The following is an 18,101-nucleotide window of genomic DNA, read 5'->3' as shown; positions in this document are numbered from 1 at the left end:
ACTTTTTAAAGACTACTGCATTTGTTGTTTTAATTAAAAGAAGTGAATATCTATCTTTTATTAAAATAGGTCCTATTGAGATATATTTTCTGCTCCATAAATATGCCTGAGATTTATAGGACATAGATAAGGATGTGGCCATAGGTCTGCTGTGGAAAATAACTCATTGATTCTGGTGGTTCATTGTTTTTTTCTAGGAAATTTTATACGTTCGCTTCCTTACATCTTCTGGTGTACTTAATCTCTTGCTTTAACTTTGTTCATTGTAGGAATTAACCTTTATTGTAAGTATTGATCCATATTGTAGTTTCAGTAATGAGATTTCGGGGAGGACAGCTTCTAAAATGTACAAATAGGCATCAGTGTGTGTAATTATTTCCCTTAAATGTAATCATATTTACAGAACCTTATAATATGTCACTAAATTCAGTTTTTTATTAGGTTTGTCCTTTTACGTACTGAACTTTACTGAACATTGTTTCTTCAGTAATGTTTAGCAACATTTCAATTATACAATTGTCAAAACTTTACTGAAGAAAAAATGTTCAGTAAAGTTCAGTACGTAAAAAGACAAACCAATTATTTAAATTCTATTATTTTAACTAAAAAGTTATACTTTTATTAAAATGTTAACGTCTTTGACATTTAACAGTATTTTTCCATGATTACGTTACGTAGCCTCACTAACTGACTAACTGTGGTAATCTCTTAAATTCAATCAGCTGTTTCCGTGTCAGTCTATCATTTTTCGTGAGTGGCCCAAGACTTTATATTAAGAACAGCGTTGGTTATTTTCTCCTACAGAAAAACATCGGTGGAAATTTTTAAAAATCCTAAAAATATCAACAAAATAATGAGTGATGAAACGGATTCTATTGTCGAAGATGAATATATCACCATTGATAATGCCGGATATGTTGTTTTGGCTGAAGGTGAAGATTTGGAAGATGATTCATCACAAATCATTGTATTGGGTGATGGTGACGGACATGAAATTGTGGAAGAAAATGGTGATAACATTATGATTGGAGAAGATGGCCAGATGATGTTTGTCGAGGAGGTGCACGATGATATTGATGACAATGAAGATGACGGAGGTATCCAGCTGGAAGTGTACCAACATGAAGAGGTGGTGGAAGTGGAAGCTAGAATACCTCAGCCATATTTGCCATGGAGTGAATTGGAAAAGAAAAGGAAACGTTTAAATGTACCCAAAGTTCCAAGAAAGTTCCTGCTATTCGATGGTATCTGTGCTGAAATTGTGGACTATGATGAAGAGGATGGAGCTCCGATTGTGGAATTTTGTGTGGTAACAGATGACAAAGAAGCTGATAAGTTACCAGTTGAGTGTGGTGTTTGTCCAGATATTATGCACAAGTCGAAATTAGATGCCCATTTGAAAACCCATCTAAAACCTGGTACGAAAAGGTATAAATGTATTTATTGTCAAGATGATTTTGTAACTCGAGCTTATGCTGCTGGCCACGCGAGAAGACATATGGGTATAAGGCCCTATGTCTGTGTACCATGTAAAATGTATTATTGTACCAAACAAGATTTGAAGGTACACGAACAAAGACGCCACTTGGCCAAGGAACATATTTGTGAACATTGTGGCAAGACATTTGCCCAAAACACCTCGCTAAGGCATCATCGACGTTTAGTACATGAACAGCAACGTAACTATGAATGTGAACATTGTTCTAAAAAGTTCTTGAGAAAGTTCTCCATGAATGAACACATACGTAATGTCCACTATGGAGATAGACGTCTACTTGATTGTCCATTTTGTGATATGCGTTTTAAAGATACACATAAACTGGCTCAACATCGTAAAGAAATGCATTTAAATCAAAGTAAATTTGAATGTCGTATATGTGGGTTGGAATTTAATCACATCGACTTTTTTGATGCCCATCGAAGATCGCTGCAATGTCGTAAAAAATTGGGACGCCAATTGTTCCAAGAAAAATCCGATGAACAACAACAACAGACTGAACAGGAATTACTGCAACAGCAACAACAACAGGTGAAACATGTGGTTGCTGGAGACCAATATGAATATGAAGAAGGTCAACAGTCATTGTACCCTGCTCATCATAACCAGCACCATCATGGTCAAATTACCCAATTCAAGCAGGAACAATTGGAACAACAAGAAGTTGTTGTCGAAGAAATGACCCATGATATGCATAATGAAATTGTTACCAATGATACCGCTGATTTACAACCGGGACATGGGGGACATGGTGTCATTGAAGTTGACGAACATGAAAAGGTGAAAGCAGAACAACAATTACTCTATGAAATCGAAGCAATGGATAATGCATAAATAGTCAACAAGCTAAATTGAATTAGAATCAAATGTTAAAAGGAAATTTTTGTAAAATTTGTACATCCTAAAATATTTTTTGAATAGAATAAATATTAAAAAAAGAAAAACTTGGAAATGCTTTTATCCATTCACTTTAAAGTTTAAACAAATGTTAGTTTTTAAAGATCAAGTATAGTTCTATAAGTAAGAGGTACGTCGAATATGTGTCTTATACGTCTTATATAAAAGACGTCGTATGTATACGTCTTATATATAATTAGAAGAAATTTTCTTCTGTGTTCTTACCACACTATAAATAGAAGGTAAACTTCTTCGCCTAAAGTGTTTAATTTATGTATGCATACATAGAGATGGGAAATGGGTAAATACCCAAGTGGTAAATACCCATTAAAATGGGTAAATTGGGCAAAAATGGGTAAATACCCAGAAATTTACCCAAAATGTAGGTAGAAACTATAGAACCAACAATGCTCAAATTAGAGGGAAAAACACGGTGTTTTAGCAATTTTTACTTCCAATATAAATATGATTACCTTATTTGCATATTAAGCAAGTGTAAATATTACCTATTTACCTTCTTGCAGAAAAACCCCAATGTTGGACCACGTTCCTTCGTATCCCTTGCATCAAATGGTTTTATCCACGATTTCTGTTGATTATCTTAAGATTTGGTCCTATCCCGCAAAATTATACTTTTTGCAGCCTGCAACCCACATGTGACTTAACAGCCGATACGAAACATATAAAATAATGAAATCGCGAATTTTAACCGATTTTCTTGCCGTTTTGTGCTATATTTTCAATTTTCTATATGACAGAAAAACAAAATATTTATTTCAAAATAAATTTTTAAATACCCAAATAAACACCCAAAAAAGTCATTTAAAAGGTATTTACCCAAGTTTTGGGTAAATACCGGGTAGAATCCCATCTATATGCATACATATTATGTTAGTCTTCTATAGGTTCAAGATCCCACTTATACCTCTTCTGTAGATATTCTATATATTGAAGATAAAATTTTACAGATCTTTTACAAGCGGATGACTCATTCAGAAGCTCTTTTTTAAGTAGGGAGTCCATTTTTATAATTAGAATACTATAATCTGAAAAACAATTCTTCATATTACCTACCTAAAAATACATATCCTATTCGCAGAAGACCTACTCAATATATCTTCAAGCAGACATGGTAGAACAAATATCCGGTAAAGTAAATACTACAACAAATACAACTCAACAAAAACCACATATAAATTTGTTTTTGTTTGTAACGCTAGAGTCAAAAATATACGTAAACAAAATAAGGAAATGTCTATAAAGTATTTGAATTTATTTTTGGAAAAATTGAATGAAAATTCGTTACATATTCAATTTGGATGTTTCCACATCATTCCACTAAATGCATAATTTCTCGCAGAAAGTAGAATTCTTGCAAAAATGTTTGGGGTCGCTGGAATTTCATTGAAAAAAGAGAATCTGGTTCAATCTTTTGTTTCTGAAATAAAAGAAGAACAAGTTTATTGGGGCTTTATTTTTTTAAAATTTAACAAAATACCTCACATATTAACAAACGCTGTACCGCCTCTATAAGCGGTGTTTTATTGTGCGGCTCATCGTTCGGACTTGGAGGAGGTTACATATCATTGATATGAAGAAGTCTTTCTGGAAAATAGTTTTTTTCGGAATGATATATTTTTTTTTTTTTTGCTCAAAAAATATATATCCCTAATGTACATCGAAATAGAAATAAATATCTAAAATGTCGTATGGAATTTGACACTAACGTTACAACCCAGTTCAATCAGCTGTGTATTGCTGTTACCTTTTATTGTTCTACCATGTCAAGGAGACATATTCTATTCATCTTCACCAATAGATCTTTGTAGTATAGATAACGAACATTTTAGATACGTTGTAATTAATTTTTAATTACCGTTACAGTTTCGTAGTCCTTCTTTATAGAGAACTTGTTGCTCTTTTCCTTCCCTATTGCACTTCCCTTTTCCGTCAATTATTAATCTTGCATTCAGAGCTGAGAAAATGTGGAATCCATTCTCAGTGAGTGTTTTTGATTATATTTTCCTGTGAATGGATGATCAAAGTCAAATTATAAATCCCTTTACATATGTGACAAAATATTTGACGCTCGCTGTGAGAAAAAGACAAACACGCAGAAGAAGCAATTAATTTATTAACCAAAAGAAACATCCCATCACACCAGAGCAGAGAATATGTGTGATACTGCTGCTCACGAAGATATGGACAATTTCATAGAATATGAATTTTCCCGAGACGATTGCATAGAAATTGATCAAGACGAACACGTCGCTGATGAGGAATATGGTGGAGGAATATACATCAATGATGACTATGAAATCGTGGAAGCATTAGAGGATGAAGATGAACAGTTAGCACACAATGCCATTATTATTAAACCGGAATTGATAGATTCCAATAATAGTGTTCTACTTAACAGGGATGAAGAGGCGAATGTAGAGGATGATGAATTTGGATACGAAGAACATGTGGAAGAAGGTGAACAAGGAGAAGAGCAGCAGCTCCCAGAACAATACGACGGCATTGATACCAGAACTCAAATAGAGACCATAGTACCTGAAAGAGTTGCAGAAGAGTGCAGAGAGAAGGTGGAGCCTAAAATAGAGGAAGTTGAGCCCGAAGAAGATGATAAGGACAAGGCCACACAATCCTCAACGGTTCATAGAAGGTATATGCTTTTCGATGAACTTGTGGCCTGTATTGTAGATTATGACCCTGATGGAACTCCAATTGTTGAGTTTTCCATATCAAATTCAGAGACTGATGAAAAACTACCCGTTGAATGTGGCATTTGTCCAGAGATAATGGCTCGCTCCAAAATTCCCAAACACTTGAAAACGCATCTGGTTCCAGGGATGCCCAACCGCTATCAATGTGTCTATTGCGACGAAACATATAAAGATTGCAAATATTTGGCGGGACATGCCAGACGTCACATGGGTATCAGGCCTTATGTTTGTGAAATATGTAAGTTGTATTTTTCCACCAAACAAGACTTGAGGGTCCACAACCAACGACGGCACCAGGAAAAAGACCACATTTGTGAGGTGTGTGGTAAAACCTTTGCCCAAAATACCCAGCTAAAAAGACATCGAGAGGCAACCCATGAAAAGAAGCGGCGATTTCAATGTGAACATTGTCCCAAGTCATATTACAAGAACTTTAGTCTGCAGGAACATGTAAGGGCGGTACATATGGGTAAAAGACGGATGATTGTTTGTCCTTTCTGCGGTATGCAATGTCGTGATGCCCATAAAATGGCCAGACATCGCAAGCTTATGCATTTACATCAGACCCACTTTGAGTGTCAGATCTGCAATGAAGAATTTACGGACATCAATTACTTTGATGCCCATAAACGCTCCATACAGTGTCGTAATAATACAAGACGTAAAATGGAAGAGGAAGCACAACTGCGTGCGCAAAATGAGCAGCAGGAACAACAGCAGCAGCAAGAACACGAACAATCGCAGGACCATCAATTAAGGCCTAAAACTGAAATCAATGAACCCGAAGATGAAGACGAGATCATCACAGGTGAACAATATATTCAACAATATGAAGAAGATGAGGAATTAGATGGCCATATGGATTCAGTACAAATAATAAGTGAAGATGATATAAAACATTTCTTACCCCATCATCAGCAGCAGCAACAGCATTCGGGAAGACAATTTATAATCAACCAACAACAACTCCAGCATCAAAAGGTAGAATTGATAAGTCCCGAAGATGTAAATGATGATGATGAGCTAGTTTATGAAATAACAATAGATAGTAATGAATAGGTAGTGGGGATGGAACAACAACTGTGAAATCTATAGAAGTTTCTAATTTGTATAATTACCCCAACAAGAAAAACTACTATTATTGTATATTTAAAATATATTATGTTTATTTTTTTTAATGTTTCTTTTTATTTCTAAAATACTTCATAATGAACACTAAGTTGGAAACTAGTTTTGAAAAATCAATAGTATCTGTACACCCACACAGAAATATAAGAGTTATAAGAAATTTTTTATTTAAAATGGAATGTAGTTTAGTTTTTTTTTTTTTTTTTTTTTTGTTTTAAAATTATCCGCATTTGTTCTCTGCGTTTTGACTAAAACCATAAAAAAGTTTTAAAATCTAAAACCAATAAAATAATTTAAATACTGTCCAATACCGAATTTTATATCGATAACACTCGAAACATGTTCAATTTAGGGTCACATGTAGGATTGCTAAGACATACAGCTTTGATATGAATTAGCTGCTACTGGTTTTCTATGAAATACAGTTGATCTAAAACGTTATCCCATAGAAAACCTTATCCAGATAACATTTTCGGATAGAAAACATTGTCCGTATAACAGTTTCCTATAGAAAACCTTGGGCCTAATTACGACATTCGATTCCATTAAGTATTTGCTCGTGAACGAAAAAATCGAATTATGAAAACCTACGTGTTCTTCAAATAACATTAAGAAAGTAGATGGTAAAAAATGTGTTTATTTTTAAACAAACACTAAAAAACAAAACTATTAATGAACAATGTGAATATTTGTTAACATCGTTGAATAATTCTTTTGGTTTTTTGGTGGTAATAATTTTGATATGAAGTTGTGCTAGAAAAATGTACGAAATGATTTATTTTTTAAAACATTTTGGTATTGTTGTAACAAATTGCTAACGCGTCTACCTTAGTAAATGTACGGTTGTTGGCGCGAATTTATTTTCATAGTTCGACTATTTCATTTACGAGCAAATAATCGATCGAATCGAATGTCGTAATTAGAAAAATGTACCCCTTATCCGGTTAGCATTTTTCTATAGAAATCCATATCCGGATAATATTTTCCAGTAGAAACCTTTTCCCGGATAATATTTTCCAATAGAAAACCTTATCCGAATATTTTCCTATAGAAAACCCTACCCGGATAATATTTTCCTGTTGGAAACCTAATCCGGATAACAGTTTCCTATAGAAACCTTTACCCGGATAATATTTTCCTATAGAAAACTTATACCGGATAACATTTTCCTGTAGAAATGTTTAACCGGATGATATTTTCCTATAATAGTCTTATCTGGATAGAAATTTCCTATAAAAAACCTTATCCGGATAACATTTTTCTAGAGAAAAACTTATCCGGATAATATTTTCCTATAGAAAAATTTATCCGGATAACATTTTTCTGCAGGAAATCTTATCCGGATAAAATTTTTCTATAATATATTTTCCCATAGAGACCCCTATCCGAATAGCATTTTCCTATAGAAACCTTTACCAGGATAATATTTTCCTGTAGAAAACTTAATCTGGATAACATTTTCCTATAGAAAACTTGTTCGGATGAGAGTTTCCATAGGATAATGTGACAAAAGTTTGTTTTTGATTGCTCCTCCTAAAAGTATACAACGCTTTTGCTTAATAAAAACTCGTTTATTTTCATTTTGTCACGCTAAGGCTACGTTTACACTATCCTTCATAATAACGATAATACCTCCATCTTAAATTATTAGATGCTTATTATCAAAACAACAAATACATCGAAATCTGGCAGTATATCAATATAATGAGCGCAAATATAGCTGACGTCTTAAACTACCAAACCCTTAAGGACATCATCAATGAAGTCATTCCATTTCTTTTGTAGGACTGCGTAGGCCTTTTTCCTTTCTTTTTCATCAAATGTTGCATACTTCAACGAATTCCACACCAATTGCTTAAGGGTCTTCAAACCGGCATTATTGGGCGCCATACTCATAATGGCATAATAAAAATCATAACTCAAACCCTTGGCATCCCAAAAACCAGGATCATCGTTAGAAATAACCATGGGTATATTTTCAGCAACAAACAAAGCAGCAGGATGATTACGTAATAGCTCATTTAGATTAGCCATAAATCCTCGACTGGATTTAATAAATCCAGTACAAATCTCATTGCATTTAGATATACATTTTGAAGGATTTAAATGGCAGTCAGCTGATTTTTGTTCATAGCACAATTACCAAGGTAGATGCATCAGCCCATCTGAACGAATTTGAAACGTCAAACGAATTTTTTTTTTAAATTAAATTCGTCTCAAATATCATACGTCAAATTACAAATTTATTCTTTTATACTGAAAATGTTAGCACATTATGCTACTAATACTAACTAAAGAGCAAATAAAGAATTATTTTATCGCAGTTTGCCCATCTAAAATAAATAAACGAATTATTTTATCGTTTACACATCATAAATATTAGTCTTGGTTGATTAAAATCAACTTTGTACATCAAAACAAATTTAATTTTTCCGCCTTGTTTACAAATTTTTACATTTTAAATTATTTTTAGTGTAGCAATTCACCGATGCATCTACCTTGTTTCTTGTGCCAGCTTGCAACTTTTTGTATTTTCTAGCAACATGTTGCAAAAAACAGAGTTGTATACGAGGATTTATGCCAGATTTAAAACAAATCCACTCAATAGGAGGATTTATTTTTGTATGGGAAATCTGGTAGATTTTGGCTGGATTTAGCAAATAAAACCTGATAATGGGCTAAATCCGGCTAATGGTGTCATATCTAAATGGCATATAAATCCCATACCAAATCTAATATTTGATTTGACAGCGGATTTACTTCAACAGCTATGTCACGGAATTTCACAGCATTCCACAACATGGGATGTTTCATCAAAGCATAACCGTGACCAATACGCGTGGTATTCAGTAAAATGGCGTCCAGTAGATTGTAGTCGATGGGGGAACCAAACCAATCTATAAAGGAATTTTTGTGTAAAAATATAAGTAGAAAGTTGACTAAAGGTAATAATACGGCGTTTATATTATAGTTTTTTGCAGGGTTAACCTTCTTTATGAGGATTTATTTGAAGTATACACAATGGAAATGGCATTTGAAACCCAGACCCACTGGGTTAACCCGGTTATGTGTAAACGGCCTATAATACTTTGTTTAGTCCCAATTTACATTAGGCGAGTTTACTTGCGGCAATTGTCAGTTTGTAGGTGAGAGAGGGTGCTGAGAGGCAAAGGGTTACCATATGCCTCACCTCTTTCTCCTACAAAATGACAATTGCCGCAAGTAAACTCGCCCAATGTAAATTGGGACTTACATTTACGAAATCCACTCGATTTCAACTGTCTATTCCATTGCTTAAACGTCAAATGAAATCCAATGGATTTCAAATGAGTTTTCAAAGAAATTGACAGTTGAAATCGAGTGTAAATGGGCAAATATTTTCTCCAATAACGAAATAATGCATTGGCATTGGCACACTAGAGTAATTTCAATGAAATTTTGATATGAAACTTTGCATTTTTTTTTTTGGAAAACACATAATTTCAAGAAACTAGTGTACACGGTTTCATGTATTCTGCAATTTTGTTTTGTTGCAATACTACTACAATACAGACTATTATATTTTACATTTTCTTTTACTTTCATGTCATAATTTCAGTGAAATTACGCTTAGTGTGGCCCGGGACTAAGCGCACATTGCCGGTCGCTGGAGCAAATATTTGCCTAATGTGACCTAACCTTTACTGGGCTTTATTTACATTGAAAATTTAACCATTTAACTACTTACTTGTCTCTCCAGCGTGGAAAAAGAATTTCGCAGTTTCGGGTTTGCTTTGTAGAATATCAACATAATTCACTAGTGTTTTTCCTGTATCTTCCTGTCCCACCAAATCGAAACCTATTAACTCTTTGGGATACATTGAGCTTTATGAAAAAAAAAAATCATAAAGGTAGAAACAGAATCAGCCCGTTGCTTGCTTTGCTTGGCTTGCTTTCCAAATGTGAAATTACATATGTATAAGGGGGAACGACGGCGGAATTGCGAAGAGGCTCTGGCATTCCTTTTTAATTGACAAGCGAGAAACGAGCTTAAGGTGCAAACACAAAGAAATTTGTCGCTTACTTCACGCTCGATTTCATGTACTACATCATTAAAATGAGATTTTGCATTTCTTTATTCCTTTATATAAATTGAGGCTTGGATAAGCCTCACCTTAAGGGTGCGAACACAATGAGAAATTCATGATTATCCAAGCCCGATATTCTGTAAATGAATAAAGAAATCCAAGATCGCATTTGTATTAGGTAGTACTTGGCCTTTGTTCATTTACATAAAATTGAGCGTGAAGCAAGCAACAAAAGTCATTGTGTTTCTACCTTTAAGGTGAGAACACAACGAGAAATTTTTGCTTATACAAGCCTCAATCTCCGTAAAAGAATAAAGAAATAAAAGATCGCATTTGAATTAGGTAGCACCTGGCCTTTTTTCATTTACATGAAATTGAGCGTGAAGCTAGTAACCTAAGTCATTGCGTTTCTACCTTTAAGGTGAGAACACAATGAGAAATTCATGCTTACCCAAGTCTCAATTTCTGTAAAAGAATCAAAGAATTCAGGATCGCATTTGTATTAGGTAGTACCTGGCCTTTATTCATTTACATGAAATTGAGCATTAAGCAAGCAACAAAAGTCATTGTGTTTCTACCATTATGGCATTTGAATGAATTTCTCATTGTGTTCTCACCTTTATTCTCATTTTACCGTAATGCTTGGTTTACATTTACGAAATCCACACGATTTCAACTTTCAAATCCACAGGTTAAACGTCAAATGAAATCCAGATGAGATTTCATTTGACGTTTGAGCTATGGAATTGACAGTTGAAATCGAGTGAATTTCGTAAATGTAAACTTAGCATAAGAATTTAAAATTAAGTCGATGGTCAGACTAGCACGATTTCATCATGGCGACGTCAAGTTTATAGGCGAGGGGTATGAAGTAGTGAAACCCATGTACATGGTTTTCTGTGTTTGTTATGTTGCCTCTTCTTGTTTTTCGTTGCAAGATTTTTTCTTCCATTTTCTTTCATTTTTATTTTCTCAAGCAAAGGTTAACAACAAAACAGACATAAAAAGATTTAATAAAAACTTTTAATTAATGAAATAGTGAAAATTTAACTATTAATATTAATTTAATTATTAATGTTAATTATTTTATGTTGTTTTTTGGTTTATTTATGTCTTTTTTTGTGTTTATTGTTATGAGAAACACAACAAACGCGAATGGTAAAATAAAGAGGACACGCAAAAATCTTAAATTTCACGTTAACGTGTGTGGACACTAACGAAACTTGAAAAGAAACTTTACCGAAATTGGTTTCCAGAAACCTTGCTAGTCTGGCCATCGACTAACGAAATTTGAAAAGAAACTTTAACGAAATTGGTTTCATGAAACCTTGCTAGTCTGACCATCGACTAAACAATCAGAGAAATGTCATTTACATATATATGTGAAACAAAACAAATGTCATCATTAAACGGCGTTTGCATTAGAGCTTTTTGCCGGGTTAACCTTAACCAAAAAAGCTCTAATGCAAACGCCGTTTTATACGCCATTGTCAGCGTGACTGACATTCAGGGCAATTAGTCCCGGTCCACACTAACATAAATTTCATTAAAAAATTCATGAAATTAGGCGTTTCTAGATCGAGTTCCATAGTAGGGTAAAATCATGAAATTGGTGCAGTGGGAATTCGACCTAAAAACGCCTAATTTCATCATTCATTCATTTTTTAATGAAATTCAAGCTAGTTTGGACCGGGACTTATGAAAAAAATTCCGTGTGGAATTTTTTCCCTTTTCCCAATTCCACAGTTTTTTTATTTCCATATTTATGTCCAAAAAGGAAACATTTTTGTGGATTCGGCGAGAATACTCCACACTTAAATGATTCTAGTAGTTTTCAAAGTTTTAAATTTTTGATTTTAAAAGAATTCAAATTTTTAAAATTATTTTCAGTGCGGAAAATTCCGAGGAAAAATTCATAATTACCCTGATTAACTTCACATTGAACCTATCTTTTGATTCCTGTATGAAGGTAATACTTACTGATACATTTTGAAAGTGTCAAAGCTTTTCTGCATTGGATCAGAATTACGACTGGGTGCGATAATAACTTTAACACCCAAGAAATCTGGATATTGTTGTTTAAATCGATTTACAATATTCATGAGTTCGTTAATACATCGTTCCGGTGAAAATATAGTACCATTCGAATCGTATAACTGTATGGATGAAAGAAAAACAGCAATAATATGGTTTATTAAATATGTGCACCATGGTGCATTACATAATCCTGACGTGGAAGGACACAAAGGATAAAAAATGATGAAATGAACAAAGTGCAAATCCGCATTTACAGCAAATGGATTTTAATAAAACACGTCATTTATATTATCAATTCCAATGAATATCTGTCAAATAAATTATGTATTTACTCAATATACCGTACGCATTAGAGCTTTATGCTGTGTTTACTTTCTTTATGAGGATTTATTTAAGGTATACTCCAAGGCACATTTATATACGATAGGAGAGACAATCAGCTGTACTTTTACTTTTTTGTAAATTTGGTTTCCAAAATGTAATAGGATCTACTCATGAAATATGAAACTTCCAAATTTGCTACCATAAAATACTTCTTTTCATCGTAAACCTGTAATAACAATGACCTTCGAAAGTTCTGTATGCTTTATATTTACATTTTGATTCAAATTTATTCTAGTTTAGAGGATTTTCAAAATCTATTTATATTTTTCCTGAGAAAATTTGAAGAACAACCCTATTATTCAATTTTAGCTTCGTTCCCTTACTTTCTAATGGTAAAACTCGTAAAAGAGAGAACTGCAAAAAAATTGTTCTTACACACAAGTTTTCTCAAATAGTTCGGGAACGGAAAAATGGAAAATACGTCAAAAAAACTGGAACAAATGTCAAAGTCGGCGTATCAGCCAATCAGACGCCGGCAACCATGTTACTATTTTTTACTCGCCCAAATTTGTCGTGTAAAAAGTTTTTAAAGAGAGCGTCATTCAGCGCCATTTTTGTTTAAAGTGAAGTGAACATTTTACAACTTTTTTGTGTACGGGAACGCTTTTTCGAGTAAAATGTGTAAAAGTCGTAAAAATTGTAAAAACTTTTTAGTTCTGGAACACAGCTATTTTCTTTTGAATGTTGTTTTTGTAAATTTGTTAAGTCCAATTTACATATGCATATTAAATGATTTCGTTTTACGAAATCCTAGAATCAAATGAAGTGTATTTACATCTGTTTTTTTTGCGTCATTTGCTTACGCACACAATCGCACATACACACTTATACAATAACACAAACACACGCACACAATTAGAGTTGGGCAATTGAACGACCTAGTTCACTGTCCTAGTTCAAAAACGTATGAGCAACATCATCCAAACTAACGTGAGATAATAAGTATACGCATTTTGTTCAAAGAAACGACCGGTGTCCATTGAACTAGATAGTGAACTAGGTAGTTCAATATAGTTCAATTTGCACAACTCTACACACAATATATTTATTCAGAAAAATAGGAATTTCACAACACAAATGTGTATCAAATAACTTAAATTAATTCCAAAAACAAAAAAACATAATTTTTGCTCTACAACACACACAAACAAACAAAGACATCATAAAACAGTTGCATTTTTTGGTAGTTTACGACGAAAAAGTAGGGTTGCGTATAATAGTATGGTGTTTTCGTGCGTTGTTTAGAATAAATGACGTAGCTATCGTCATTTATTTTTGTGTAGTAAATGCCGCAAAATGTTGCCTGTTCTAGCAAATAAACGACGAAACAGCTCTAAATGACGAAAAATTTGCTAATGTAAATTAGACATTAGTTGTGTTGTAGCGTGTTGAGTGTGCGTTCAAAACTACAAAAACAAAATACATGTATTTCAAATTGAAATACATATCATGGTGGAATAAGAATGTGTTACATCATCAAATCATGTCAAACGTCAAATTTGCTCACAATAATGCAGTACTGTGAATTGCTTGTTTACATTTTGTTTGCGATTTTATTCACAATAACGCATTTTGACAACTGGTATGAAGACCAGCTGTTTTTGGCGATATACCTTATTATTCCACCATGGTACATGTATTTTTTTTTTAAACGCACAAGCAACCCGCAAAGTTATATGTTTTGCCCATATACCTTATATAAATGTGCCTTGGTATACTCAATGGAATTGACATTTGAAATCGAAATTGCATTTCACGTGTCCTCGCCTTTTGCCCGCTTTTTAAAAACCCACCTCATACATATTCATTCTCACTTCGGCATATATAATATTGTCATCGTACATCTCCTGCAACATTTGCCAATGATAGGCTCGGTAAGCGGGTAAATATAGTAAAACATCAGACATGGTACTAAATTGGTTTTGGAATTTTGTCCAAACATGATTAATGGTCGCGTACTCTACTAGAAATTCAGAACAAAATCGATTACGGTTATTATGTAAATATTTATACAACTTACATTCCGGCATTGTTGTAAATAAATTAATAAGTCTCTCCAGTTCCCGATCATATGCTTGCGCCGATGCTGCTTGACGCCTTTCCTCACTCACCGAAACATATTCAGTAGCACAGCGATGATATTCTGTTCTACGACGGAATGTCAATATACTAACTCCATCTTTATTTTGACATCTCAATAATCCTGGCATATAGAATATATTTCTTACAACCCATTTAGAGGATACCGTTGCTGATGTGTGGGCATGCAGCACTGCTCCTTTGGGCATTTTTTGAAGGAAATGAAAAACCTGACTTCGTTCAATTAAGGGCTTGGCTTTAAAGAAATGCATGCCGGAGGGATTTTGTTCAGGATCTACAAATCCTTTAGCCAATTCATGCGATTTATAGTAGAGGAAAAGTTCATCGACTTTTTCTTCACGTGGTGTTAAGTGTAAATGACCACCAATACTTAGTAGATCTTCAGCATGTATGATAGCATCGCGAGCATCTTGGTAGGCTGAAACAAAGCGTAAGGGCAAGTTTGAATGCGATCTCCATGGTGCAATACATAATGTGAAACTATAAGCCAGCTAATTTCACACTGTCAATTCCATAGCTCAAACGTCAAATGAAATCCAGGCGATTTCAGATGAGTTTTCATTTGACGTATAAGCAAAGGAATTGACAGTTGAAATCGAGTGGATTTCGTAAATATAAACTTAGTATTACATCAAATCATGGCACAATAATACAGGTAGAGCGGCTGAAACAGCTGATCTTCATACCAGTTGTCAAAATGCATTATTGTGAATAAAATCACAAAATGTAAACAATCAATTCACAGTAATGCATTATTGTGAGCAAATTTGCGTTTTGTATGATTTGATGTAACACCTTCTTATTCCGACATGCATCAAATCATACCAAACGTCAAATTTGGTCACAATAATGTATTATTGTGAATTGCTTGTTTACAATTTGTATGTGTTTTTATTCATAATAACGAATTTTGACAACTAGTGTGATAACTAGCTGATTTTGCCGCTGTACCTGCATTATTGTGCCATGGAAAACCTAAACAAAAATTATGGCAGATTGAAGTATCAATCAAAATAGGCTTGATGTTGTAGTTTCTGCTTCACCTTGTTAATTACATCATGGTGATCTCTTCTCCCTCTCTATCTCTTTTCAAGGATAAATATAAGGACAGAGAGACAATTTTTAAAATTTTTTAATCAGTGTATTTTCCTTTTAGCTATACCTTTTTAACATGATAAAATTGTAAGGTGGCGTAAAACGCCAGCGTCTTGCTTTCAATCTGTCAATTTTGTTGTTATTGTGAATAAATTGTATAAAAACGTAAACAAACATTCTGACATCTTGAAGACTTTTCGGCCAAAATTGAGTTTTTGTTATACTACTTGCGTGACCTCGTAGATTTTGACTTTTAAGAGGAAAAGGTACACTTTTGATATGATTCGCGTGTGCGTTGCGTTATTCAAAACAAAAATAACCCTGCGTTTACACATGACAGGCCAACTAAGTTCATGTAGTTATAGTCAAAACCCCAAAACTTGCCTGTGTGACGTAGACGACCCGACAACTGTAAAAACAGTTGTAAAATTATGTATGAAAATTATCGATTTCTTTTTGTTTTCTGTTCACATATTTTGTTATTGGTCATGTTCTTTTTTTAACACATTTCAATTATTATCTCACTTATTTTTACAAAAATGTCAAAAATGTATCCCTATTGTCTGTGAAAAAATGACAGACAGCTTGGAGCCGAACGACAAATGTATGTATGTTTTAGTAAATCAGGGTTGTATTTTAAGACAAATTGTCCTGTGTAAATGCATAGTAAATGCATAAAACAACGGACACACGCAATTAATTACTACCGACATCCAACAGAATGCAATAAATTAAAAAAAAAAACTTAACGTAGATGTCTTTACAATTTTTTATCTTTCCTATTAAATATCTTTTATTATTTTGAAACTTACATGATTTAAAAACTTGTGTCGTCGTGATAGGTATAATCGAAGATTCAACACATGCTATTGTTATAAACAAAAAATTCAAAGAAATTAATACAAAATTCCGAGTAATTTGAAACATGTTCTTCTGTTCCCTGTTCCTCAACTAACTTTAATGAAAAAAACTAATTGAAAACATCCAGTTTATATACTGATGAGCAAAATAATGTTTCTGCAAGAACAAAAACTTTGATTTCTTTAGTACATACACTTATATATACATATGTTGTTATGTTGAATAACATTTATTTTGAATGTGTTATGGGTCTTTTTCCCTAAGTAAAAGTAAATAAAATAAATTAAAACACTGCCATAAATTATAAGATTGAAATAAATATTTTTCAATTTGATTACGTCAAAATGATACGTATATAGATAGTGTATAGATAGTCTAGACTCTAGATACGCACAACTGATTTTGTCACCATCTCTTTCAGCTGAATATTTAAGAAAGGGAGTTGGTTTCCTAAATTAACCGGATTAATTCTTTTCCATGGAGTAAATGTAAAATCACATGCTATAATAAATCACATTTTAAATCAAGATCAAAAAAATCTTTAAAACCCTGTCATGGTGATTAGTCACATGTGCGTTATGTGGGTGAGCTGCACAAACCATGGGAATCCATTGGCTTTGTCCAGAAAACATTTTCCTATAGGAGACCTTATCCAGATAAGGTTATCCGGATAACATAAACTTTTTCCGTTGAGGGTTTCCCTAGTCGATGGTCAGACTAGCACGATTTCAACATGGCGACGTCAAGTTTATAGGCGAGGGGTATGAAGTAGTGAAACCCATGTACATGGTTTTCTGTGTTTGTTGTGTTGCCTCTTCTTGTTCTTCGTTGCAAGATTATTTCTTCAATTTTCTTTCATTTTTATTTTCTCAAGCAAACGTTAACAACAAAACAAACATAAATATATTTAATAAAAACATTTATTTAATGAAATAGTGAAAATTTAACTATTAATATTAATTTAATTATTAATGTTAATTATTTTATGTTGTTTTTTGGTTTATTTATGTCTTTTTTTGTTTTTATTGGTATGAGAAACACAACAAACGCGAATGGTAAAATAAAGAGGACACGCAAAGATCTTAAATTTCACTTTAACGTGTGTGGACATTAACGAAATTTGAAATGAAACTTTAACGAAATTGGTTTCATGAAACCTTGCTAGTCTGACCATCGACCTACGAAAATCTGACAAAAAATAGTTTTTTATTGCGCCTCCAAAAAGTATGCCATACTTTTGCTTAACAAAAAAACACATTTAGTACCGGTCCACACTAAAGAGATTTCATTGCAAAAATTTCATCA

At 33.3% G+C, this 18,101-nt stretch overlaps 3 protein-coding genes across 4 annotated transcripts; 2 read left to right on the top strand and 1 right to left on the bottom strand.

Moving 5' to 3' along the window:
• The first annotated feature begins 655 nt into the window (after positions 1-655).
• LOC141397625 (uncharacterized) lies at positions 656-2,442 on the top strand. Its single transcript, XM_073974178.1, has one exon. The coding sequence runs from the start codon at positions 854-856 to the stop codon at positions 2,330-2,332; it is 1,479 nt and encodes a 492-aa protein (XP_073830279.1). The 5' UTR covers positions 656-853; the 3' UTR covers positions 2,333-2,442.
• A 1,997-nt stretch (positions 2,443-4,439) lies between these two features.
• Positions 4,440-6,560, top strand: LOC141398966 (uncharacterized). Of its 2 annotated transcripts, none has more exons than XM_073976816.1 (2): positions 4,440-4,745; positions 4,815-6,560. In XM_073976816.1, exons 1-2 carry the CDS (start codon positions 4,570-4,572, stop codon positions 6,181-6,183), a joined length of 1,545 nt encoding a protein of 514 aa, XP_073832917.1. In that variant the 5' UTR covers positions 4,440-4,569; the 3' UTR covers positions 6,184-6,560. The 2 variants fall into 2 exon arrangements, with proteins under 2 accessions (XP_073832917.1, XP_073832916.1); XM_073976815.1 differs by having other exon boundaries at positions 4,800-6,560.
• A 1,384-nt stretch (positions 6,561-7,944) lies between these two features.
• LOC141397077 (adenosine deaminase 2-like) lies at positions 7,945-16,120 on the bottom strand. Its single transcript, XM_073972939.1, has 7 exons — positions 16,111-16,120; positions 14,761-15,258; positions 14,534-14,703; positions 12,300-12,475; positions 9,980-10,116; positions 8,965-9,149; positions 7,945-8,268 (listed from the first exon to the last, which is right to left on the bottom strand). Exons 1-7 carry the CDS (start codon positions 16,118-16,120, stop codon positions 7,981-7,983), a joined length of 1,464 nt encoding a protein of 487 aa, XP_073829040.1. The 3' UTR covers positions 7,945-7,980.
• Positions 16,121-18,101: the final 1,981 nt, after the last annotated feature.

The sequence above is a fragment of the Musca autumnalis genome, unplaced genomic scaffold (assembly GCF_047663935.1).
Source record: "Musca autumnalis isolate F117 unplaced genomic scaffold, ASM4766393v1 scaffold_3, whole genome shotgun sequence".
In the NCBI taxonomy this organism is placed as follows: Eukaryota; Metazoa; Arthropoda; class Insecta; order Diptera; family Muscidae; genus Musca; species Musca autumnalis.
Note: the sequence above shows the minus strand (reverse complement) of the source record. Positions and strands in the feature narration are given on the sequence as shown.

Excerpts from the sequence above, each read along its gene's own strand:
- LOC141397625 (XM_073974178.1), top strand. The coding sequence starts at position 854 with ATGAGTGATGAAACGGATTCTATTGTCGAAGATGAATATATCACCATT.
- LOC141398966 (XM_073976815.1), top strand. The coding sequence starts at position 4,570 with ATGTGTGATACTGCTGCTCACGAAGATATGGACAATTTCATAGAATAT. Across the intron at positions 4,746-4,799 it reads TTAGAGGATGAAGATGAACA|TGTTCTACTTAACAGGGATG; the intron begins GTTAGCACACAA and ends TTCCAATAATAG.
- LOC141397077 (XM_073972939.1), bottom strand. Across the intron at positions 12,476-14,533 it reads TGAGAATGAATATGTATGAG|TTATACGATTCGAATGGTAC; the intron begins GTGGGTTTTTAA and ends TCATCCATACAG. Across the intron at positions 10,117-12,299 it reads GACACTTTCAAAATGTATCA|CTCAATGTATCCCAAAGAGT; the intron begins GTAAGTATTACC and ends TTTTTCATAAAG.